Source organism: Diaphorina citri, unplaced genomic scaffold (genome assembly GCF_000475195.1).
Source record: "Diaphorina citri unplaced genomic scaffold, Diaci psyllid genome assembly version 1.1 scaffold340, whole genome shotgun sequence".
Lineage (NCBI taxonomy): Eukaryota > Metazoa > Arthropoda > Insecta > Hemiptera > Psyllidae > Diaphorina > Diaphorina citri.
The window spans coordinates 106,403-131,893 of NW_007377775.1; the positions used below are offsets into that span (position 1 = coordinate 106,403).

General features: G+C 39.5%; 2 protein-coding genes and 1 long non-coding RNA gene across 4 annotated transcripts; all 3 read left to right on the forward strand.

Moving 5' to 3' along the window:
- Positions 1-2,376: 2,376 nt before the first annotated feature.
- Positions 2,377-3,421, forward strand: LOC113466833 (chromatin assembly factor 1 subunit A-B-like). The gene is made up of 2 exons (XM_026822545.1): positions 2,377-2,544; positions 3,169-3,421. The coding sequence occupies exons 1-2, from the start codon at positions 2,492-2,494 to the stop codon at positions 3,419-3,421; spliced, it is 306 nt and encodes a 101-aa protein (XP_026678346.1). The 5' UTR covers positions 2,377-2,491.
- Positions 3,422-3,496: 75 nt separating this feature from the next.
- LOC103507750 (proteoglycan 4-like) lies at positions 3,497-24,310 on the forward strand. Of its 2 annotated transcripts, none has more exons than XM_026822535.1 (8): positions 3,497-3,633; positions 16,296-16,481; positions 17,386-17,584; positions 19,969-20,289; positions 20,813-21,192; positions 21,300-21,386; positions 22,662-23,734; positions 23,937-24,310. In XM_026822535.1, the coding sequence occupies exons 1-7, from the start codon at positions 3,510-3,512 to the stop codon at positions 23,450-23,452; spliced, it is 2,088 nt and encodes a 695-aa protein (XP_026678336.1). In that variant the 5' UTR covers positions 3,497-3,509; the 3' UTR covers positions 23,453-23,734; positions 23,937-24,310. The 2 variants fall into 2 exon arrangements, with proteins under 2 accessions (XP_026678336.1, XP_008470474.2); XM_008472252.3 differs by having other exon boundaries at positions 20,813-21,102; positions 21,252-21,386.
- On the forward strand, positions 6,215-12,521 carry LOC113466830. The gene is made up of 2 exons (XR_003391113.1): positions 6,215-6,400; positions 12,432-12,521. It is a non-coding gene; the product is annotated as an uncharacterized LOC113466830 (long non-coding RNA).
- Positions 24,311-25,491: the final 1,181 nt, after the last annotated feature.

The window sequence follows — 25,491 nt, forward strand, 5'->3', positions numbered from 1 at the left end:
GATTAAGTAGGTAAGTATTTAAAGGGTCTTTCTTAGCAAGCTTTGAAGGAATACAGGATAGTTCTGTATTTTTTTTTTCTTTTTTAAATATTTAAGGCTTAAGTAGGTAAACACCAGGATTCTCAACCATTTTTTGTCAGCTTAATAGCTATCCCTGCAAAGATAGAGTAAAGACAGGACAGGATACTGTTTAGGATAATATCTGCCCCAGGTGGGAATCAAACACACAACCTAGTGCTTGAAAGGCAGAAGTCCTCTGAGCTAACTGGTCTTATGAGCAAACACTTGTGGGATTGTACAGGGGCTAAGTAAGTTTCCACAACGGAGAACCAACCATAGCCTAGTACCAACCCATGGGAAACAAACATTCTAATGAACAGAAGTGTCCTAAATAAAGCCTTGACCATAGGTCCAAAAATAGTACTCATACTTACAGAAAATTAAGAACTTGAGTCTCGTATTTTTTCTGAGGGATAGGAAAAAGCTAGCCTTTCTGAGAGCGAACCTTATCTGTTTAGGATAGAGTTCGCCCCAGGCGGGAATCGAACCCGCAACCTAGCAGATGCGTACCCTCCGAGCTAACTAGGCTGACTCGATCCTATTTTGTGGCTAGATATTTCTTTTCTAACTTGTCAAAAATCTCTCTCTTTTTTTTAAGAGGTTTGACAGAGGGAACTGTAACTGCTATGGTCTTATCGTCCCGAAATCGAAGAGAGAAGGAAGACCTATTTCGGATAATATTCTAACCCGGTACTTGTGCAGAAGTCATGTCCGAGGAATATTGCTACCAAAGGAACTGTCACAAACAAGCAGTGACCAGTGTTATTATAGGGTTAGGTTAAACACAAAAAGGAGCTTTTCTTTTCCAAGGACGTGACTTCTGCATAATTACCTTCTAACTAAAAAAGTAGGAGGTTCCAGGCTCTGTTGTGGACACCCTGGTCAGATGAATTATCTCAGAGGGGGTCCTTGGTCACTGTTGTGTCCACACACTAAAGAACAGCTTCTCACATTCCTTGAATTCATTTGAGTCTACTGAGACAGCCCCTGTTCCCAGCTATTTCGGGTGTAGATGTAGAGCTTTAGAACCTCCTCTAAAAACCTCACCGGACAACTACCTAACATGATTTTGACATCTCCCGGACACGGGAAGGGAGTAAGAACCTCCTCTGGTCTAGTACCTAGCTACCTAGGTTTATTGATCAATACCTACAACTTACTATAACTTACCACTGAATTCAGAGCAACATCCGCTAATTGTTCTCTTAATACAAGCAATGAGGAACCCTCGGATGATACCAACAAAACACCAAGTGCCAAAACCATACCATCAAGCAATGCTGAAGAACCTTCAGATGATACCAACAAAACACCAAGTGCCAAAACCAGACCAGCTGCCAAAACACCAAAGAGTGTACCGAGGAGAACCCTCGAACCAAAGAAGTTGACACCGAAGCAAATAGAGAAACAGCAAGAGCTGGCGAGAAAGAAGGAAGAGCTGGCTAGGAAGAAGGAAGAGAAGGAACAAGAGAAAGAACGTCTCCGATTGGTAAGTTTATTTCAAACAAAAAAAGGTGTCTTAACAATAATTCCCCTTCCTTCTTAAAAGAAAAAAGAGTTTTGATAGAGGGAACTGTAACAACGGAGGTCTTATCGTCCGGAAATCGAAAAGAGAAGAAGTACAAGATAGGAAAAACCTAGCCTTTCCGAGAACGAACCTTATCTGTTTAGGATAGAGTTCGCCCCAGGCGGGAATCGAACCCGCAACCTAGCAGATGCGTACCCTCCGAGCTAACTAGGCTGACTCGATCCCATTTTGTGGCTAGATATTTCTTTTCTAACTTGTCAAAAAGCTCTCTGCTTTACTACAAAGGTTTATGATTTTTTAAAGAGGTTTGACTGAGGGAACTGTAACTGCTATGGTCTTATCGTCTCGAAATCGAAGAGAGAAGGAAGACAGGATAGGAGAAAGCCAGCCGTAGGCTGACTAGATCCCATTTTGTGGCTAGATATTTCTTTTCTAACTTGTCAAAAAGCTCTCCCTTCTTCTTTTTCTTCACCTTTTCCCGTGTACAGACGGGGTCGGCGTTTTTCGTCAGCCTCTCAATCAGCCCGAACTAGGGTGATCGCATTGGGCTGACATTTGGTTTTGGCTACAAATTTTACGAATGGATGCCCTTCCCTCTCAACCTTTGCTATTTCTTTATTTCTTTAGCAAGGGAATGTCAAAAAGCTCTCTGCTTTACCACAAAGGTTCATGATTTGAATTGATATTTCTTTTTATTTCAGGAGCGAGAGCAGAAGAAGTTGGAAGAAGAGGAGAAGAAACGCAAGGAAAGGTGATTTGAATTCATATTTCTTTTTATTTCAGGAGCGAGAGCAGAAGAAGTTGGAAGAAGAGGAGAAGAAACGCAAGGAAAGGGAAGAGAAGGAAGAGCAAAGGAGAGTGGAGAAGGAGACAAAGGAGAAGCAGAGAAAGGAGCAGGAGGAAATGAGAAGGAAGGACAGGGAGTTTAAGGAGCAAATCCGATTACACCAATTGGAGTAAGGATGCCTTTTTACTTTCCTTATCCTATAGGAAGGAAAGTAATGTAATCGGGTCAAATTTTCGATGGTCAGTTTTTAGTGCCAAAACACGTTTTGAGGTCTCTAGAGCCTAAATACAAAGTTTCAGCCATTGGTCCGTGTGTGTGTCTGTCTGTGTGTTTGTGTGTCTGTCTGTAAACAAAATATCTTGAGAACGGTAAGAGCTAGAGACTTGAAATTTGGTATGTAGCTGTCAAATGTGGTCAAAACGCTCGCTGGATAAACAGGAGGGCGTGGGTTCGATCCCAGCCGAGGCATGGAATTTTATCCTCCTTTATTTGAGAATTTGACCACATAATACAAGCTCTAAGGGTTAGGTGGTAGAGAACGCCTCCAACGTTACCCTTGTCTAGTGGTTCCCTTCCACTCAAGAGTCTGCTGTTATTATTATAATAATGGGAAAGGAAAATACACCTTAGTATTACCCATGATTTCGGGAGTGAGGTTGGGTACTGAAAATTCCTTTCATAATTTTTGGAAGGAGTTTGGTCTCTTGGCCCTTTTCTAAAGGTTTTTTATTTTACTTTCTATTAATTATTAAGTTTTTTGTTTCATTTCCTTTACTCCCCTTTTTCTCCCCAGAATGAAAAACAAAGAGAAGCAAGCCCGCGAGGACGAACGTCGGGCCCGCGAAGAAGAGAAGAGGAAGAAGGAGGAGGCAGAGAAAGAGAAGAAGGAGAAGGCCAAGGCTGCGTTTGTATCGTTCTTCGTGAAGGGAGGAGGAGAGGGGAAGACGGAGGAGATTGGAGAACTGCCCGATGCGGGGGCTGACCCTTCATATTTTAAAGCTTTAAAATCTTTCAATATTCATTTATGTGTTAGGAAAATGACATAATAATCAATTCCTTTGCATTAGTAAACAACAAATATACGTATATTCACTTATGTTTCTCTTTCTTCTCAAGGATCCTGAAGCTCACAAGATGAAGCTAAAATTAATGGAGTTGGAATTTGAAGAGCAAATGAAGAGGAAAACAGAGCGACTTCAGCCCAGACTGATAGGATGTGTGTTTCTATCTAATAGTGGACACTATACTACTGTTAATAGTAAGTAATCTCTATCTTTACAAAACGAGTTGAAAAACGAAAAGAAAGAAAGATGAATGGTTCACGGCCGTTTTTATTTCGTAGCAGTGAAACAACTGCTACATAAAAACACTCGAAGTCTGTGTCGTAGCATGTCCATCCCGTAGTATGTCCCTCATCAGATGGGCGATAAGAGACAGAATATTTTCCATTTAGGTGCTGGGTCAATACGAGAACACCAGAAAGTAACCCGTTAAAATATTTGCAATCGAAAATTGAGAACAAATTTTCGTCGATGATGGGGATCGAACCCGGGATTTTTTGCATGACAAGCAAGCGCGTTACCACTGGACTTACCGTATCCTCTCACACAGCACACATTGATTGTTATTATTATTTTTATGTTTATTTACTCTTTATTGTTTATAATTACATGTACACAAAATACACAGAAATTACAAGCAAGGGGCGAAATTATTGCCTAAGGCAATCTTTGTAGTGGGATCAATAGTAAATCCATACAGCCACTTTTTATCAGTCCAAGAATTAAATATGTTTTGTGAATATTAAAAAGCACACTTAAGAAAAGTTTTGAGTGTGACAACGGAGGTCTTATCGGCCCAAAATCGTAGAGAGAAGAAAGACAGGATAGGAGAAAGCCAACCGTTCCGAGGCCGAGGACGAACCTTATCCGGTTAGAAAAAAGTTCGCCCTGGTTGGGAATCGAACGCGCGGCCTAGCGCTTACGAGGTAGACACGCTACCAACCAAGCTAACTACGCTAACCATTACAACTTTTCATCAGTACCTAAATGGTTTCTTGAAATAAAATTGATCTCAAGGGCAAGCTAAACCTAGAGTACCTGGATCCTTGACAAATGGAGTGTGCCTGAAGGCATGTGATGTGTTCCAATCCACTCGACCCCGAAAAAGTTCATTTTTGTAGCCTTGCTAGCTCCAGGTCGCGGGTTCGATTCCTGCCCGGAGCAGATTTTATCCTGAACGGATAGGGTTCGTTCTCGGAACGGTTGGCTTTCTCCTATCCTACCCTTTTCTCTTCGATTTCGGGATGATAAGACCATAGCAGTTATAGTTCCCCTATCAAACCTCTTTAAATTAAAAATGTAAATAATTTTGTGCTTTCCCTTTTTTCCAGATCAAAGGAGACATGCGTATGGCCCCGCTGGTTCGCACAACGTTCACTCCGGAACGGTCTACCCGGCTGGACTCTCACTTGAGGGGATCAATGGAAAAAGGGCCACTGTATTTGAGTACACTGAAGAGGCCGGAGTATGTTGTGGGGAAGAGTGAGAAGACTTGGCCCGTGGAGATTGAAGAGGAACCGGATGCAATAATAATTAATAAAGGAAGGACGGACTAAAAAGGGTAATTATGCAGAAGTCATGTCCATGGAAAAGAAAAGCTCCTTTTTGTATTTAACCTAACCCTATAATAACTCTAATCACTGCTCTAATTGTGAAAGCTCCTTCTTGCATTTAACCTAACCCTATAATAACACTGGTCACTGCTCCTTTGTGCCAGTTCCTTTGGTAGCAATATTCCACGGACGTGACTTCTGCACAAGTACTGAAAAAAGAAGACATATGTTTTCCTGAAGGGTCTCTTCCAACCAAAAAGTTTTTTATTTCCTTTTTCAGATTAGCTGAATGTCAGTTGGAATTTTGTGAACAGCAACAGCACTCATCTTTTTGTTTAAAATGGAAAAATTATGATTAAAACGATTCAATTACTATCAAATAATAATGCACAAGAACGAGCTCTGCTTATACGGATGGGTATACCATTTATAACAAATTTGTATGTTCTGAGAGTTATGTTGAACAAATAATAAATGGAAATGGAAACTTAACAAGTAAATCATGAATTATTTGTGGTAAAGCAGAGAGTTTTTTCACGACTTGTCTGGGTATCACAGTATCACAGCATTACCAAGTGCCTCCTCCACTATTCATTCTCATTCATCATCAATCTTTTTACTCTAGTAATGCCGCCACTGGTCGCTACTCGATTAAAATAGCTACTCAATCTTCTCAAGGCTGAGTGCACCCCGAACTCTTAAGTACAGGGCCGAAAAAATCTTCGACCCCACCGGAAATTGAACTTGGGACCTCCTGCGTGCAAGCCTACTGTGATATCCACTCGGCCACGGATTGCTCTCAAAAGTTGAAAGTTGGGAATAATAATAATAATAGTGCTTATTTATACTGCTCGCATAGGACTGAAAAGTCCCTTTACTCCAGCAGTAGGCTACTATATATAATAATAATAGTGCTTATTTATACTGCTCGCATAGGACTGATAAGTCCCTTTACTCCAGCTAGACTATTATTGTGGTCAAATTCTCAATTTATATTGAGGATAAAATTCCATACCTCGGCTGGGATTGAACCCACGCCCTCCTATTATTGTGGTCAAATTCTCAAATTATATTGAGGATAAAATTCCATACCTCGGCTGGGATTGAACCCACGCCCTCCCTACCAGTCGAGCGCCTTGACCACTACACCACCGAGGCAGGAATCATTTTGTTTCTTCGCAAATAAGAAATTAGTGTTATGTATCTGCTTTTCTCCTCAGAGTCTGAATTCTGTGACGGATTCCTGACCAAGGAGGATTCTCGCGGTGGATTCTACAATTATCCTGTCAAGCGAGTCAAGAGGAGAGCCAAACTACTCCAGTTCCATGATAACAGGAGACCACCGTATTTTGGCACCTGGTCCAAACGTAGCCGGCTTATCAGTGCACGGAACCCGTTTAAACAAGATGATGTAAGTGAAAAATACTACTATCACGTCACATGAGCTCACGTGACGTGAGGGCAGTATGACTATTTATGATAATAGGAGACCACCGTATTTTGCTCCTGGTCCAAACGTAGCCGGCTTATCAGTGCACGGAATCCGTTTAAACAAGATGATGTAAGTGAAAAATACTACTATCACGTCACATGAGCTCACGTGACGTGAGGGCAGTATGGCTATTCACGATAAAAGTAGAAATGTCACGTCACGCGCACGGAATCCGTTCAAACAAGATTATGTAAGTAAAACTTTAGTTGATTAGCAACCTCTGTGGCTGAGTTGATATCACACTAGGCTTGCACGCCGGAGGTCCGGGTTCGATTCCCGGCGGGGTCGAAGTTTTTTCGGCTCTGTGCTTGGAGTTCGGGGTGCACTCAGCCTCGTAAGCTACTTTAATCGAGTAGCGATCAGTGGCTCTACCACTGTAAAAAGAACCTTCTTTAAGAAAAAAAAAAAGCCAGCCTAGCCTAGTTAGCTTGGTTGGTAGCGTGTCTACCCTATAAGCGCTAGACCGCGGGTTCGATTCTCGCCCCGGGGCGGATTTTATCATGAACGGCTAACGTTCTCGGAACGGCCAGCTTTCTCCTATCCTGTTTTCCTTCTCTCTTCGATTTCGGGACGATGGGACCTTAGCAGTTACAGTCTCCTCTATCGAACCTCTTTTTTTACTTTCCTTATCCTATAGGAAGGAAAGTAATGTAATCGGGTCAAATTTTCGATGGTCAGTTTTTAGTGTCAAAACACTTCTATTGTGTTTGTTAGGCATAAATGCTTGCCACAAATGCCGTTCCCCGCTTAATGTACTACGCTAAATTTTATGTCTTGATTTGGACTCGAACTATCAATCTCCAGATTCAAAGTCCACCGCGCTAACCAATGCACCACAATCTTGCTTTAATTAACCAGTGGCGGCATCACTAATGTATAAAAGGTGTAAATTGGAATGGAAAAATGGGATTGCAAAGGAGGCACTTAGTAATGCTGTGATGTCCACAAAACTTGTGGAAAGGCTCTACTTTGCCACAAATAATTTCAGACTTTATTTGATTGATTAATTTAATTGTTTGATTGATTACTTTGACTGATTGGTTGATTGATTTGATCTTATTCCCCCCCCCAGGGTTGTCAAGTCGGAAATTCGCGACAAGTTCGGCCTGGGGGATTTCCTCGCCTGTCAAAACTCGTGGAAGTTCATTGTCGAGCCGCCTACCAATGACAAAAACTCCACTCCCACTATGAGCGAGAAGAAAGAGAAAGCAGCAAGCGACAAAAAGGAGAGAGCTTTGAGTGAAAAGAAGGAGAAAACTAGTGAGAAAAAGACAGCGGAAGAGGTGTGCAATACGGCTGCTGACAATGGTGCTTCCCCTAACGTGTCTCTGATTACGAAGTTCACCAAAGTTCTGAGTCAGCAGGAAAGGCTGGAACAACTGAATAAGACCAAGTAAGAATTTTTAGTATTATTTTTAAATTAGTTTACACTTTAAAGAAGTTTCAATGTTAGAACACTTTAATAAATACAAATATCAAAAAAAAAGAAGTTTCAGCCAGCCTAGTTAGCTTGGTTGATAGCGCGTCTGCCTTGTAAGCGCTAGGCCGCGGGTTCAGTTCCCGCCCGGGCCGGATTTTGTCCTGAACGGATAACGTTCGTTCTTGGAACGGCTGACTTTCTCCTATCCTGTCTCCCTTCTCTTTTCGATTTCAGGCCAAGACCTTTGCAGTTACAGTTCTTATCAAACGTCTTGAAAAAAACAACATTATTTTGAATTTAGAGGTCTGATCGCCCCCAAAACGAAAAGAGGAGGACGCCCCCCCCCCATATTCATATCCTAGGAGACGCTCTCTTGATATCCCCTCGAACACAAATGCTTGCATCTCGCATTATGGCCATTGTCAAAAAAAAAAAAAAAAAAAAAAAAAAAAAAAAAAAAAAAAAAAAAAAAAAAACGCCACTGAGGATATCGGGTGTAGGTGTAGAGCTTTAGAACCTCCTCTAAAAACCTCACCAGACAACTACCTAACATGATTTTGACATATCCCGGACACGGGAAGGAAGTAAGAACCTCCTCTGGTCTAGTACCTAGCTACCTAGGTTTATTGATCAATACCTACAACTTACTATAACTTACCACTGAATTCAGATGTGTAGTTCTTGGTCTAATGCTGCAGTTGTCAGCTTGACTTTTTTTTTCGGATATTAAAATTATTAAAGGCAAATGAAGGAACTTCCGGAAAACCCAAAAATCAAGGTAAAAACCGGCGTCTTCGAAAATTTCCAAAAAAGTTTCAAAGGTGTTTTTTTTTTTTTTTTTTTTTTTTTTTTTTTTTTGACAGATGATAGTTCTTGGTCTAAGTCTAATGCTGCAGTTCAGCAGTTGTCAGCTTGACTTTTTTTTTTCGGATATTAAAATTATTAACGGCAAATGAAGGAACTTCCGGAAAACCCAAAAATCAAGGTAAAAACCGGCGTCTTCCAAAAAAGTTTCAAAGGTGTTTTTTTTTTTTTCAAGCTGACTTTTGTTGTTGTCGGTACAACACGCGATTGATTTTTTTGAGTCCACCGCATTTCAACCTCCATGACAAAACCAGGGTATGAAAAAGGGATTTTCCAGATTTTTTTTTTTTATGGTTCTTGGGCTTTTTTCACAAAGAAAAAACTAAATATCTACCTACCTAACTACCTAGTCAATTGAATAAAAAATAATATGTACCTATAACGAAATAAAAAAAAATATATATATAAAAAAAGGAAAATCGGTCATTCGAGCGATCAAGTGACCATAGCCTAAATCCAGGGTAGAAAAAAATCTCACCTGCGGCAAAAAGAATGGGACGCGGGAACTTAAATTTGGGCGCTTTCCTGGGGAAAAAATTTGGTTATGTGTTTGTATTTTTCCTCCCTTCTCCCTTCATTTTGGTGTTTGGGACTTTTGGCTTTTGGTATTTGGTTTGGTGAACTTTTTGGTCAGATAATCAAATTTTGCCTGAAAGCTCTTTAAATTTTACAGAAACCACAAAAAGTGTTAAAAGTGCGTTTTACAAATTGAAGTTATGGTCTTAAGAAGTCCTATCTGTAGGTATTCAAAATGATGCCCCATCTCAAGTAATCTTTTGTTCCTGGAAGAATATCTTGAAATCAAGGTAAGTACCCCTATAGGTACCCATTGAAGTACCTACTAGCTGTGAAGGTATTTGAAACAATCTTCAATTAATTAAGATGAAACCCTTCAATGGGTACAAATTTTCATAGCAAGCTTATCTACATCAAGTAATTTCAAAATCCACCCTTATTTTAAACTGATATGAAGTTTTTTTTTTTTTTTTTTTGGGGTTTTTTTGAAAGTTTAGGCTGGGTAAACGCCGAGTGGCACAAACTTCGAGAGTAAACACAAACTCCTCCTGACACCCTTCTTCCACATCCATCAAGAGAGACGTAACCTCTTTAACTAATTTATCAAAGCAGCTTAAAAAAATCACCAGTTTCTCAAGTAAAACTTAATGATTTATCAAAGCAAGTTAAAAAATCTCCAGTTTCTTAAGTAAAACATATTGATCTCACATACCAACCTCAGTGGTGTAGTGGTTAGCGCAGTGGACTTCGGATTTGGAGGTTGGTGGTTCGAGTCCAAGTCAAGCCATAAAATTTAGCGTAGTGCATTAAGCAGGGAACGACATTTGTGACAAGCATTTATGAGAAACAAGAAGTAGACCAGCTTAGTCTGACTGATGGACTTTAAACAAGGAGTAGGCCAACTCATTCAGACTGGGGGACTTTAAACAGGAAGTAGACTAGCTTAGTTTGGCTGGGGGACTTACAGGGAGGAGACCAGCTTAGTCTGGCTTGGGGAATTCAATCAGAGAGTAGACCAGCTTAGTCTGGCTGGGGGAATTCAATCAGGGAGTTGACCAGCGTAGTCTACCTGGGGGAATTTAAACAGCAAGTAGACCAGCTTAGTGTGCCTGAGTGACTTTAAACAGGGAGGATACCAGCGTATAACATTTGTTGTTAAAAGAAAAACAAGCTGGGTCCGTCCCTCCGGGAATTTTTTAGCCCGTTTATAGTGATTAGAGAAAATCAGTACCTATGTACCTACCTACCTAATTTGTTTAATATTCAGTTTATTATTATTCTTGATTTGATTTTTTGATTTTACTTGGGGACTTTAAACAGGAAGTAGACTAGCTTAGTTTGGCTGGGGGACTTTAAACAGGGAGGAGACCAGCTTAGATTACCTGGGGGAATTTAAACAGCAAGTAGACCAGCTTAGTGTGCCTGAGTGACTTTAAACAGGGAGGATACCAGCCTCTAACATTTGTTGTTAAAAGGAAAAAGGGTAATTATGCAGAAGTCACATCTGTGGAAAAGAAAAGCTCCTTTTTGAATTTGACCTAACCCTATAATATTACTAATCACTGCTCTAATTGTGAAAACTCTTTCTTGCGTTCAACCTAACCCTATAATAACACTGGTCACTGCTCCTTTGTGCCAGTTCCTTTGGTAGCAATATTCCACGGACGTGACTTCTGCACAAGTACCGAAAAAAGAAGACATATGTTTTCCTGAAGGGTCTCTTCCAACGAATAAGTTTTTTATTTCCTTTTTCAGATTAGCTGAATGTCAGTTGGAATTTTGTGAACAGCAACAGCACTCACCTTTTTGTTTAAAATGGAAATTGAAACAAGACACAGTAAGTAAACAATAGCATTTTTTTTTTTTTTTTAAGTAAAGAATAGCAAAGTTTTTTTTTTTTGTTTTTGTTTTTAATGCATTTTTACATAGGTACAGTAGCTTTCTATGAAGCCCTGTCTACCTAACTTCATGATACCTAGGTGTTTAATTGTTTTTCAGTGCACAAACTAATTATAAAATTATGTATTTAATTTTAATTTATTGTCTTTTTTCCAGACCCCATTGAACAAGAAGAAGCTATGGAGATTGATGATGATAATTTCAGTGATGAAGACATTGATACAAAGAAGTCTAAATCAGAATTAAACAGCTCTACAAGTAAAATAAAAAACAAACCCTAACTTCATGATACCTAGGTACTTAATTGTTTTTCAGTGCACAAACTAATCATAAAATTATGTATTTAATTTTAATTTACTGTCTTTTTTCCAGACCCCATTGAACAAGAAGAAGCTATGGAGATCGATGATGATAATTTCAGTGATGAAGACATTGATACAAAGAAGTCTAAATCAGAATTAAACAGCTCTACAAGTAAAATAAAAAACAAACTCCTGCTATTCAAATTTGACACAAAGAAACCCACCAAGACCCCTAGCCTAGACAAAAGCATTGAAGAAAATCAAGCAGATGATGAAGATGATGTCGTTGACATATCCAACGAGGTTCTTGTTGGTGATCTAAAGAAGAAGAAAAGAAAGAGGCAAAACAGTAGTGAAAACAAAATCAAGAAGAAACGAAAATCTATTGATAAAACTGAAGAGAAAGAGGTGCTTGAGAATGGAGAAGAATTGAAAGAGAATCTGAAAGATAGTGAAAATGTACTCAAAGGTGATAAGAAAGTTCAACCTGTTGAGAAAGAAGAGAAAGACATGGATAAAAATAGCAAAGTAGACAAAGCTGAGGAAAAAGATACCAAAACTAAAGACAAAGGTGATAGTCAAGATGGGAACAAAAGTGCAAAGACCCCCAAGACGAACTCGAAGAAGTCCCCAAATCCAAGAAAATCTAAAACGAATGAAACCTCTGGTGCTACAAGTGGTGCGAGTAAATCTTTAATGACAATGGATAAATTTATAATAAGAAAGAAAACACCCGAAGAAGTAGAGAGGGAAAAGATGGCCAAACAAATTGAGAAGAAGAAAATTGAAAGTGAAGAAGTCATTAAAAAAAAAAAACCCTATATTAAAAGTCACTGCTCATTTCTGATAGCTCCTTTTGGTGTCAAATTTCCATTGACGTGACTTCTGAACAAGTACAAAAAACACCCCCTTACTAATGACATTGTTCTCTCCGTTTCTCTCTTCACAGACGATCTTCGAGTACGACATAGACAGTGATGACGAATGGGAGGACGAGGGAGAAGGAGAAAGTCTGCGTGGAAGTGAGGATGAGAAGGAAGAAGAGGAGGAAGAGGGAGGCAACGATTACGAGGTAATAATAATAATAATAGATTTATTAACCACTTCCTTTTTTTAACCACATCTTTTTTTTAACCACTTCCTTTTTTTCCCCACTTCCTTTTTTTAACCACTTCCTTTTTTTTAACCACTTCCTTTTTTTAACCACTTCCTTTTTTCACCCACTTCCTTTTTTTAACCACTTCCTTTTTTCAACCACTTTCTTTTTTTACCCACTTTCTTTTTTTACCCACTTCCTTTTTTTAAACCACTTCCTTTTTTTAACCACTTCCTTTTTTTTAACCACTGCCTTTTTTTAACCACTTCCTTTTTTTAACCACTTCCTTTTTTTCCCACTTCCTTTTTTTTAACCACTTCCTCTTTTACAAAAAATCTTCTCTTGTTCCACTAAGTACATGTATTGTAGGTAGTACTTTTCGGGAACATTAAAATTGCTATTGTGGGTATTTCTTCTTTCTATTGTAGGAATTTTTTCTTATGATTTAAATTTTAACCCCCTTACTAATGACATTGTTCTCTCCGTTTTTCTCTTCACAGACGATCTTCGAGTACGACATAGATAGTGATGACGAATGGGAGGACGAGGGAGAAGGAGAAAGTCTGCGTGGAAGTGAGGATGAGAAGGAAGAAGAGGAGGATGAGGGAGGCAACGATTACGAGGTAATAATAATAGATTTATTAACCACTTCCTTTTTTTAACCACATCCTTTTTTTAACCACATCCTTTTTTTTAACCACTTCCTTTTTTTAACCACTTCCTTTTTTTAACCACTTCCTTTTTTTTAACCACTTCATTTTTTTTAATCACTTCCTTTTTTTAACCACTTCCTTTTTTTTAACCACTTCCTTTTTTTAATCACTTCCTTTTTTTTTAACCACTTTCTTTTTTTACCCACTTCTTTTTTTTAACCACTTCCTTTTTTTAAACCACTTCCTTTTTTACCCACTTCCTTTTTTTTAACCACTTCCTTTTTTTTAACCACTTCCTTTTTTAACCACTTCCTTTTTTTTACCACTTCCTTTTTTTTACCACTTCCTTTTTTTTTAACCACTTCCTTTTTTTTTAACCACTTCCTCTTTTACAAAAAATCTTCTCTTGTTCCACTAAGTACATGTAGGTAGTACTTTTCGGGAACATTAAAATTGCTATTGTGGGTATTTCTTCTTTCTATTGTAGGAATTTTTTCTTATGATTTAAATTCAGCCCTAAAAGATGGGTTAATATTTCATAATTTAAGTTTTACCAAGAGCGCTTATGGTCTCATAATAATAAAGCTCGTAAATAATTTGAAACTTTAGGACGAGATTGGACGTCCAAAGTTTGGGCGCAAAATTCAAAGTCCATAAAAATTAGAATAATAATTATTATTGTACTATCTTCAAAGAATCAAAGGAGTCGTAATTAACCCAAGTATGTAGGTACATTTATAGTTACATACCTACTTCATTTGTTTACAGATAGGGATAGGCAGGTAACTTCATTTGTTTATAGATATGCCTACCTATAATTTTTAGCTAAATCCCTTTTTTACAAGGATTAAATAAAATACCTAATTAGTTCATCACTCACCATTTTTGACAAGGTGCTCCTTTTCAACTATCCATAAACACTGCACACTGTAAAAAGAACAAAAATCACAATAGTTAAAAGTTAAAAAATTAAACTGAAGCTCAAAGTTTATATAAAAATAATTTGTTTTTAATTAGAAGGGAAGAAAATCAACCGTCCTCTATTTTATGCTCACTTCCCCTGAATCTTTCGAGTATTTGTGTCTTGAAATTTTTCTTCCTTTCGTCCCGTCCTAGGAGCCCTTTTACGACTTTCTTGTCGCTTTGTTTATTTTTAGCTTTCCTTTTTTTAACAACCAACAAGTTATTTTAATAATGTACATAAAGAGGTCGGTAGTTTAGGAATGAGTTTATACTAATACTAAAGAGACGCGAGCCTTTTACAAAGGACAATACACTATTGTACGGAATAAGGAAATGTCCAATTTCAAATTGGCATTATGATATTTATGGCCGAAAGTCCTGTAGCTTTCTAGCTCTGGTCCTATCTGGTTTCTAGGAAAGACGAGCCCAATTTTTCATAACAATCTAGTTCCTTCGGAAATTTGGGCTCAGATTTTCTAAGAAATCTGATTTCTAGGGAAAAATTCTCCGAAAATCAAGCCCAATTTTTCTCCCTTAAGCATGACGGGGTACACAGCTGATTTCATAAACTATGTCAAGTCCACCTGACTTTCATTTCCGCATTTACCTGCTGACATCTATGCCACCTTGACACGAGAAAACGTGAACATATCTACTTATTCTTTGTTTTCTCATTTCCCTAACACGTGACAGACGTGATTATTCTCTTTGTTTTCTTTATAATTTCTCTCGCTTTCTCAAAACTCATTTTTCTCCAGCACGTTGGTGAGATGGTCTCCTTATTAACATGTCAGATGTCAGGGCTCCCTTTTGCTACATTTCTATCTGTGATTGGTAGATGGGGAGCTAGGACCTCTAATGCAACGGGGGAGGGTACATAATTTTTGACCATGGGATGTAGTGAGGAAAGTCGAGAACTAATAGAAAACCCATTTCTTACGCCTTAGACCGAGGGTTATTACTATCAAATAATAATGCACAAGCTCTGCTTATACTATCAAATAATACAATTACTATCAAATAATAATGCACAAGCTCTGCTTATACGGATGGGTATACCATTTATAACAAATTTGTATATTGTATGTTCTGAGAGTTATGTTGAACAAATAATAAATGGAAATGGAAACTTAACAAATAAATCATGAATTATTTGTGGTAAAGCAGAGAGTTTTATCACGACTTGTCTGGGTATCACACTATGATATCACAGCATTACTAAGTGCCTCCTCCACTATTCATTCTCATTCATCATCAATCTTTTTACTCTGGTAATCCCGCCACTAGTCGCTACTCGATTAAAGTAGCTACTCAATCTTCTCAAGGCTGAATGCACCCCGAACTCCATGTACAGAGCCGAAAAAATCTTCGACCCCACCGGGAATTGAACTTGGGACCTCCTGCGTGCAAGCCTACCGTGATATCCACTCAGCCACGGATTGCTCTCAAAAGTTGAAAGTTGGGAATAATAATAATAATAATAATAGTGCTTATTTATACTGCTCGCATAGGACTGAAAAGTCCCTTTACTCCAGCAGTAGGCTACTACGTCTTTACAAAACGAGTTAAAAAACGAAAAGAAAGAAAGAAGAAGAAAAAGGAAAGATGAATGGTTCACGGCCGTTTTTATTTCGTAGCAGTGAAATAAGTTGTTTATTGTTTATAATTACGTATATGTACACAAAATACACAGAAATTACAAGCAAGGGGCGAAATTATTGCCTAAGGCAATCTCTACCATTCAACCCTAAAACAAACAATGTGCCACATAGTTACAATAATGAGGTTAAGTTTCAGAGGTCTTAAAAGAAAAAAAAAAAAACAATGTGTTTGAGATGAAGAAGAAGAAGAAGAATTTGTTTGAATTAAAATTTGTTTGAATTAAAAATTAAAAGCATTTGTTTGAATTAAAAAAAAAAAAACAAAGGGCATTTCCTCGCGACGTTTTTAGGTCCGCGACTATAAGCCGTTTTCAAGGATGCCCTTGTTCCACCTCCCACCATAACTACTCAACGTTTTGTTCAATCTCGATTTGTCAGAATACTTACACAGTGCCTGGTAACGCCACACAGGGTTGTATTGGACTATGGTTGTTGCTTAGTTGGCAATCACATTCGCGATCTTCTCCTAACTCGGAGAGCTATCTATTTGGACACCTGTATTCCCATTGCTACCGTAGACGACAGTCCAGAACAGTTAACCAGCAGCCCTACGTCCAACTGTACCATGGAGCCTAGTAAACCAGTCAGCTCTAATCATGAGAAACTAACCTGTATTCCTGATAGTGGTAAGTTAGTCCTGGTTAAACTCCATTGAACTAGCAGTTCAGTCATAATAGAATATAATTATGTACCTTCTTTATAGTGCCAGAATGAGACTGAAAAGTCCCTTTACTCCCGCAGTTTAAACGAGGTGTTGTGAATTTGCTGTACAAAATAGGTGTAAATTTTATAAATAACTTAATAGTAATGGCGGGATTTGCCAATGACTTGATCAGAACTTTCAATATAGAGAGACTATTTTTTCTTCTTTTGAAGAGGTTTGATAGAGGGAATTGTAACTGATGAGGTCTTATCGTCCAGAAATCGAAGAGAGAAAGGAAGACAGGATAGTGGAAAGCCAGCCGTTCCGAGAACGAACATTGTCCGTTCAAGATAAAAACCCTCTCGAACGGGAATCGAACCCGCGGCCTAGCGCTTACAAGGCAGACGCGCTACCAACCAAGCTAACTAGGCTGGCTATTTCAACCTCTTTTTAACTGTACCAATGTTATCTGAGAAGTATGCTGTGTCTTTTTGGCAAGTCAAATTTTGGGCAGTCCGTCAACATATTTTATTATGGGGAGACCAAATACCCCATAATACTTACTTACTTATCTTTGGCTGCGACCTTAACGACCATATGCCTGTGTCACAGCAGCTGCCCATTCTCCTCTCTCCAAAGCCACTTGCTTCCATTCTTCCGGATTGATTCCCATGAGCTCTACATCCTTCCATCTGGATCGTGATCTGCCTCTCAATCGGTATCACCATAATATATATGTCAAAATACATGAGACCTTGTTTAGACTGCGGGGGTAAAGGGACTTTTTAGTCCTATTCCAGCAAGATAAACAAGGTATATTCTATTCTATTCTATTCTATTTATTTCTCTCTTACCTCTGGACTAACCTTGTCTCTGTTCATTTTCAGAAATGACTGATCTCATTCGACTAGTGCACGGCAGTTTCGTCTCTCGCAAGAACCTAAGCAAGGAGTTCAACGCCTATCTAGCAGCCAATGGCAAAGACATATCCCTAGTACTCATACAGAGAACCATACGAGAGATTGCCGAGTGGATGTTATGCCCTTTGAACGAGTGTGCCTCCAACACTTATCCTAGGAAATGTTGGTAAGTAACATACAAATAATGGAGGAGTTGCAATTGGGAAAGTATTATTAATAAAAGGTCGATTCCTACGTAACATGTTAAAAATCCAAATCTGAGGTCAAAACTCGGAAAAAGTCTTTAAAAGGTCGAAAATTCAATTTTTAATTGATGTTCTAATGAAAAAGTTCAAATAGTTGTGACGTCAGATTTCACGTCGAAATGCGCAGAAACGCTTGCGCACAAACAAACGAAGCGGAAGCGTATGCCGTGATGTCAAACTTCACGATTTACCGGTATTTTTTAAATCGATTTATCTCGGTATCTAGAAGTCGTAGAAGAAAAAGAGCCTCCTGTTTACCAGTCGAGCGGCTTGACCACTACAACACCGAGGCAGGAATCATTTTGTTTCTTCGCAAATGAGAAATTAATGTTATGTATCTGCTTTTCTCCTCAGAGTCTGAATTCTGTGACGGATTCCTGACCAAGGAGGATTCTCGCGGTGGATTCTACAATTATCCTGTCAAGCGAGTCAAGAGGAGGGCCAAACTACTCCAGTTCCATGATAACAGGAGACCACCGTATTTTGGCACCTGGTCCAAACGTAGCCGGGTTATAAGTGCGCGGAATCCGTTTAAACAAGATGATGTAAGTAAAAGTAGAAACACTACTGTCACGTCACATGAGCTCACGTGACGTGAGGGCAGTATGGCTATTCATGACAATAGGAGACCACCGTATTTTGGCACCTGGTCCAAACGTAGCCGACTTATCAGTGCACGGAACCCGTTCAAACAAGATGATGTAAGTGAAAAATACTACTATCACGTCACATGAGCTCACGTGACGTGAGGGCAGTATGGCTATTCATGATAATAGGAGACCACCGTATTTTGGCACCTGGTCCAAACGTAGCCGACTTATCAGTGCACGGAACCCGTTTAAACAAGATGATGTAAGTGAAAAGAGAAAGGAAGACAGGATAGTGGAAAGCCAGCCGTTCCGAGAACGAACATTGTCCGTTCAAGATAAAAACCCTCTCAGGCGGGAATCGAATCCGCGGCCTAGCGCTTACAAGGCGGACGCGCTACCAACCAAGCTAACTAGGCTGGCTATTTCAACCTCTTTTTAACTGTACCAATGTTGTCTGAGAAGTATGCTGTGTCTTTTTGGCAAGTCAAATTTTGGGCAGTCCGTCAACATATTTTATTATGGGGAGACCAAATACCCCATAATACTTACTTACTTATCCTTGGCTGCGACCTTAACGACCATATGCCTGTGTCACAGCAGCTGCCCATTCTCCTCTCTCCAAAGCCCCTTGCTTCCATTCTTCCGGATTGATTCCCATGAGCTCTACATCCTTCTTAATGTTGTCCTTCCATCTGGATCGTGATCTTCCTCTCAATCGGTATCCCCATAATATATATGTCAAAATACATGAGACCTTGTTTAGACTGCGGGGGTAAAGGGACTTTTCAGTCCTATCCCAGCAAGATAAACAATGTATATTCTATTCTATTCTAATTATTTCTCTCTCACCACTGGACTAACCTTGTCTCTATTAATTTTCAGAAATGACTGATCTCATTCGACTAGTGCACGGCAGTTTCGTCTCTCGCAAGAACCTAAGCAAGGAGTTCAACGCCTATCTAGCAGCCAATGGCAAAGACATATCCCTAGTACTCATACAGAGAACCATACGAGAGATTGCCGAGTGGATGCTATGCCCTTTGAACGAGTGTGCCTCCAACACCTATCCTAGGAAATGTTGGTAAGGCGTTCTCTACCACCTAACCCTTAGAGCTCCATTATTATGTGGTCAAATTCTCAAATAAATGAGGATAAAATTCCATACCTCGGCTAGAATCAAACCCACGCCCTCCTGATTACCAGGCGAGCGTCTTCACCACTACGCCACCGAGGCAGGTTTCAAATTGTCATGATTTCGGCTCTGTCCTTGGAGTTCGGGGTACAATTAGCCTTTTGCGGACAATTGATCTACTTTAATTGACCAGGAAAAAGGAATTTTTCAATTGTGTTTGTTAGGCATAAATGCTTGTCACAAATGCCGTTCCCCGCTTAATGTACTATGCTAAATTTTATGACTTGAATTGGACTCGAACTGCCAATCTCCAGATCCGAAGTCCACCGCGCTAACCACCACTACACCACATACTTGCTTTAATTAATCAGTGGCGGCATCACCAATGTATAAAAGGTGTAAATTGGAATGGAAAAATGGGATTGCAAAGGAGGCACTTAGTAATACTGTGATGTCCACAAAACTTGTGGAAAGGCTCTACTTTGCCACAAATAATTTCAGATTTTATTTGATTGATTAATTTAATTGTTTGATTGATTACTTTGACTGATTGGTTGATTGATTTGATCTTATTCCCCCACAGGGTCGTCAAGTCGGAAATTCGCGACAAGTTCGGCCTAGGGGATTTCCTTGCCTGTCAGAACTCTTGGAAATTTATTGTCGAGCCGCCTACCAATGACAAAAACTCCACTCCCACTATGAGCGAGAAGAAAGAGAAAGCAGCAAGCGAAAAAAAGGAGAGAGCTTTGAGCGAAAAGAAGGAGAAAATTAGTGAGAAAAAGACGGCGGAAGAGGTGTGCAATACGGCTGCTGACAATGGTGCTTCCCCTACCGTGTCTCTGATTACGAAGTTCACCAAAGTTCTGAGTCAGCAGGAAAGGCTGGAACAACTGAATAAGACCAAGTAAGGATTTTTAGTATTATTTTTAAATTAGTTTACATTTTAAAGAAGTTCCTGCCAGCCTAGTTAGCTTGGTTGATAGCGCGTCTGCCTTGTAAGCGCTAGGCCGCGGGTTCAATTCCCGCCCGGGCCGGATTTTGTCCTGAACGGATAACGTTCGTTCTTAGAACTGCTGACTTTCTCCTATCCTGTCTCCCTTCTCTCTTCGATTTCGGGACAAGACCTTAGCAGTTGCAGTTCTTATCAAACCTCTTAAAAAAAAAGACCTTAGCAGTTACAGTTCTTATCAAACCTCTTGGAAAAAAACATTATTTTGAATTTAGAGGTCTGATTGCCCCCAAAACGAAAAGAGGAGAACGGGGTGTCTTCATATCCGAGGAGACGCTCTCTTGATGTCCCCTCGAACAGACGAACACACATGCTTGCATCTCGCATTATGGCCATTGTCAAAACAAACAAACAAACAAAAAGTCAAAACAAAGAAAAAGAAATTAAACGTCACTTCTTCCTTTTCTTTCTCTTTCAGATCGAACACGACCCCGAAAACGCCCAAACCCGCGCACAAGCCCATGCCCAAGTCCCGTCTCGAACTGTTCAAACCCCAACAGCCCTGTCCCGAATCTCAGGCCAGTCCCGCAAACAGCCCACTAAACTGTCCCAACACATTGAACAGCCCTAGTTCTTCAAACAGTCTCAATACAATCAACAGTCCCAATACAATAAACAGTCCTAATACAATAAACAGTCCCAGTGCTGGTAAAATAAATGATCCCAATACAACAAATAATCCCACTGTCACTGGAATAAATGGTCAAAATACAATCAATAGTTCCAATGTCACTGGAATAAATGGTCAAAATACAATAAATAATCCCACTGTCACTCATGCTCCCAGTGCAACAAATAGTCCATCCACACCCAAATCTTCAAGTGGTGTGGTCAAGAAAAGAGCCACCCTCATAACTGTACAATAAATAGTCCCACTGTCAGTCATGCTCCCAGTGCAACAAATGGTCCATCCACACCCAAATCTTCAAGTGGTGTGGTCAAGAAAAGAGCCACCCTCATAACTCTCGGTAAGGACGGTACAAGAACGGCCGGGAACCCTACAGCAGATCCGAAAACCAACTCTGTACCAACTAAACCGAATCAAACGCTAACAAATGAAACGGACTTAACAAAACCGAATCAACCAAATTTAACAAGCCAAACACCGAATTCGACGAGTCAAACAACCGATGTGATAACGCTTGATGACTCTAATGATGCAACGGCCCAAACGGTGCACAATGATGGAAAAGCGAACACGGAAAGCGGTGGAAAGTCGGATGATTGTAAAGAATTAGGGAAGTTGGATGGTAGCAAAGGGAAATCAGGTGCTAAGAAAGACGCAGGAAAATTAGATGCTAGTAAAGACAATGAAGAATTATCAGGTGCTAGTAAAGACGCAGAGAAATTAGATAGCAAAGAAAGAAAATTGGACGGTAGCGAAGAAATTAACGATTTAGACAGCAAAGGATCTGAAAATAAGCAAAGTAAAACGCCCGCCCGGACAGCCAAAACCAAAACCCCCACTGGAGGGAAATCGGCCGAAACGCCGAAATCGGACAAGACACCAAAATCGGCCAAAACGCCAAAATCGGACAAGAAGAGCCCACCCGGTAAAAGCCAAGTAATCCCGGGAACTGTCGGGGCGAAATCGGCCAAACCCATGCCGAAATCGGGCACGAAACCCGCACCATCGGGAACGGTAAGCATAATGAATTTCATCACGATATCGCAGCCGAAACGAAAATCGGACGATGGAAGAACGGAAGAAGACAATGGCAGGAAGAAGATGAAACTGGATGTGGAGGAGAAGGAAACCACATACCCTGGGGGAAGTACAAAAAGTGAAGTAGTATTCGTTTCAATACAACCCAACAGTTACCCTTGTGGGACATAAAATAGAATATACCTTTCTGCTGGAATAGGACTGAAAAGTTCCTCACTGCAGTCTAACCAAGGCTCCTTTCAGCTCTAGACTGCAAAATGTAGCACAGGTACTGCAGATTGTTGGATACACAGTAGTAGTTTTAGGCTGAAGGCTGCATAGTATGTATAAGCCACCCGTTGATACTTGTAAGTATCTTACACTGCAAAAATGTCTCGTATAGACTACATTGTGCAGTTGAACTGCACAGTGTGTACACAGTTTAAACTTGTTAGATATTAGATACCTATGTATTAGTGCTTTATTTAGACTGTCAAATTAGGACATGTAAGTAGTCCCTTTATCTCAACAGTTTAATATTGCACCACTTGTTGAGGGGTTACAAATATGTAGGTCTACCTATTTTTTTTTTTTTTTTTTTTTTTTTTTTTTAATAGTAATATGAACCCTCCGAAAACCAACTCGGCGCCAACACAACCGAATCAACCGATTTCAACGAGTCAAGCAACCAATGTGATAACGCTTGAAGACTCTAACGATGCAACAGCCCAAACCGGTGGAAAGATGGATGGCAGTGAAGAATTATCAGGTGCTAGTAAAGAATTGGCAGAGAAATTAGATAGTAGTAAAGAACATGAAGGAAAATCGGGAAAAATGGATGGTAGTAAAGAAAACGAATTATCAGGTGCTAGTAAAGACGCAGAGAAATTAGATAGCAAAGAAAGAAAATTGGACGGTAGCGAAGAAATTGCCGATTTAGACAGCAAAGGATCTGAAAATAAAGAAAGTAAAACGCCCGCCCGGACAGCCAAAACCAAAACCCCCACTGGAGGGAAATCGGCCAAAACGCCGAAATCGGACAAGACACCAAAATCGGCCAAAACGCCAAAATCGGCCAAAACGCCAAAATCGGACAAGACACCAAAATCGGTCAAAACGCCAAAATCGGACAGGAACAGCCCACCCGGTACAAGCCAAGTAACACCGGGAACTGTCGGGGCGAAATCGGCCAAACCCATGCCGAAATCGGGCACGAAAACCGCACCATCGGGAACGGTAAGCATAATGAATTTCATCACGAAATCGCAGCCGAAACGAAAATCGGACGATGGAAGAACGGAAGAAGACAATGGCAGGAAGAAGATGAAACTGGATGTGGAGGAGAAGGAAGAGAAGAAGGAGGAGAAGGTTATAGAGTGTGTACAGATTGAATCTTCCAATGAAGGTTGGTGAAGGTTAAGGGCCCTCTTATCGTCCTGAATGAAGGTTGTTAGTGAAGGTTTGTAAAATATGAGTGTCCGTCGTGTGCACCTGAATGAAGATTGGTGACGGCTTGTAAAACGGGTAATTGTTCAGAAGCCAAGACAGTGAAAAAGAAAACTCCTCTTTGTTTAACCTGCTCATTTGTGACGGAACCTTTTAGCGTTTAACCCAACCCTATAACAACACTAGTCACAGCTCAATGACGTGACTTCTGAACAAGTACCGCTTCTATTTTTTGTACATACTGTGCAGGTATTTTAATTTATTCATTTGTAAAACGGGTAATTGTTCAGAAGCCACGACAGTGAAAAGGGAAACTCCTTTTTGTTTAATCTGCTCATTTGTGACGGAACCTTTTTGCGTTTAACTCAACCCTATAACAACACTAGTCACAGCTCAATGACGTGACTTCTGAACAAGTACCGCTTCTATTTTTTTTGTACATACTGTGCAGGTATTTTAATTTATTCATGGATGGGTTTAGCCACTGACCTCAATCGGACAGTCATTAAAAGGAGTCGTTAATGGCCAATACCTTAAACTGAATTTAAAAATGTTTTTTTTTTTTTTTAGAGGTTTGACAGAGGGAACTGTAACTGCTAGGGTCTTATCGTCCCAAATGGTTTAACTCTTTGTTTAAGCAATCTGATTCGTTGATTTCAAAATTTTCAGCTAATCAGATTGCTTAATTGAAGAGTGTTTATCATTTAAAAATCTCCCTATAGTGAAAGTTCTGATTAGGTCATCAGTAAATCCCGCCATTTCTATTTAAACTTTCTTTATTCGACTAGTTTAAACTTTCTTTACTCCTTTCTTTCTGTGTTCGAATCGAAATCACCTAAGAGATTTATTTCTGTACAATAAAGTTTATAAATAAAATGAACAACTTTCAATCAACTTTAAGTAGATAGGTAAGTACCTAACATATGATGGTATTTAAACACATTATTTTTAAACACATTTTAATTTCGTCTCAACTGGGTCTTGAAGGGCCCACAGGGTTCTTTGAACAATTGAACCAAAAACCAATAGTACATACCTTCCCACTTCCAGCTGGACCCATCACCAACTGAGCAAACCTCATATTGGCAGAGCAATTTTTAGATTCTCAATACTTTCCTTTCACAAGAGAGGCAGCCTCTACCCAGATATAATAATAACTGTTTTTCTTCCTCTCCTTCCTGTCAACTAGTGACGGCTGTTAATATTATCAAACTGTTCTGTAGCTGAGAATTGTTTAACTTCAACTTCTTGGCATTCCATTCATTTTCCCAAACTGAGGTTGCAGTGTAGGTTTTTTCAGTTCAGTCTAACTTCGAATCTACTCTTATCTGTTTTCTGATGCTTTAATTGCTTTATAATTCTGTCTTACTGTCTTCTATGCTTTTTTAAAAATGGTTTAAGGGTAGGGGTAGGTGCAAGTGTGCAACATAATTTTTTATTTTTTATTCTTTTTCAATTTCAAAATTTAACAATTTTTTCAAATCAATTTTTTGAAAAAGCGCGGGCTGGGATCACACGATGAGAATAATTGAATGCGTTTTGACTGCGATGAGATGAGCATCTCTCAACTGGGTCTTGAAGGGCCCACAGGGGTTCTTTTAATAAATAGGTTCTACATTGAACCAAAAACCATTAGTACATACTTACCTTCCCACTTCCAGCTGGACCCATCACCAACTGAGCAAACCTCATATTGGCAGAGCAATTTTTAGATTCTCAATACTTTCCTTTCACAAGAGAGCCAGCCTCTACCCAGATATAATAACACTGTTTTTCTTCCTCTCCTTCCTGTCAACTAGTGACGGCTGTTAATATTACCAAACTGTTCTGTAGCTGAGAATTGTTTTTCTTTTAGGTAACTTCAACTTCTTGGCATTCCATTCATTTTCCCAAACTGAGGTTGCAGTGTAGGTTTTTTCAGTTCAGTCTAACTTCGAATCTTTTCTTATCTGTTCTCTGATGCTTTATAATTCTGTCTTACTGTCTTCTATGCTTTTTTAAAAATG

What these genes read in the sequence shown, in the direction of transcription:
- LOC103507750 (XM_026822535.1), top strand. Translation starts at nt 3,510, where the DNA reads ATGAAGCTAAAATTAATGGAGTTGGAATTTGAAGAGCAAATGAAGAGG. An exon ending in ACACTATACTACTGTTAATA is followed by an intron (nt 3,634 to 16,295) that starts GTAAGTAATCTC and finishes GTTGTTGCTTAG; the next exon opens with TTGGCAATCACATTCGCGAT. An exon ending in AACCTGTATTCCTGATAGTG is followed by an intron (nt 16,482 to 17,385) that starts GTAAGTTAGTCC and finishes GTTCATTTTCAG; the next exon opens with AAATGACTGATCTCATTCGA.
- LOC113466833 (XM_026822545.1), top strand. Translation starts at nt 2,492, where the DNA reads ATGAGAAGGAAGGACAGGGAGTTTAAGGAGCAAATCCGATTACACCAA. An exon ending in ATCCGATTACACCAATTGGA is followed by an intron (nt 2,545 to 3,168) that starts GTAAGGATGCCT and finishes TTTTCTCCCCAG; the next exon opens with AATGAAAAACAAAGAGAAGC.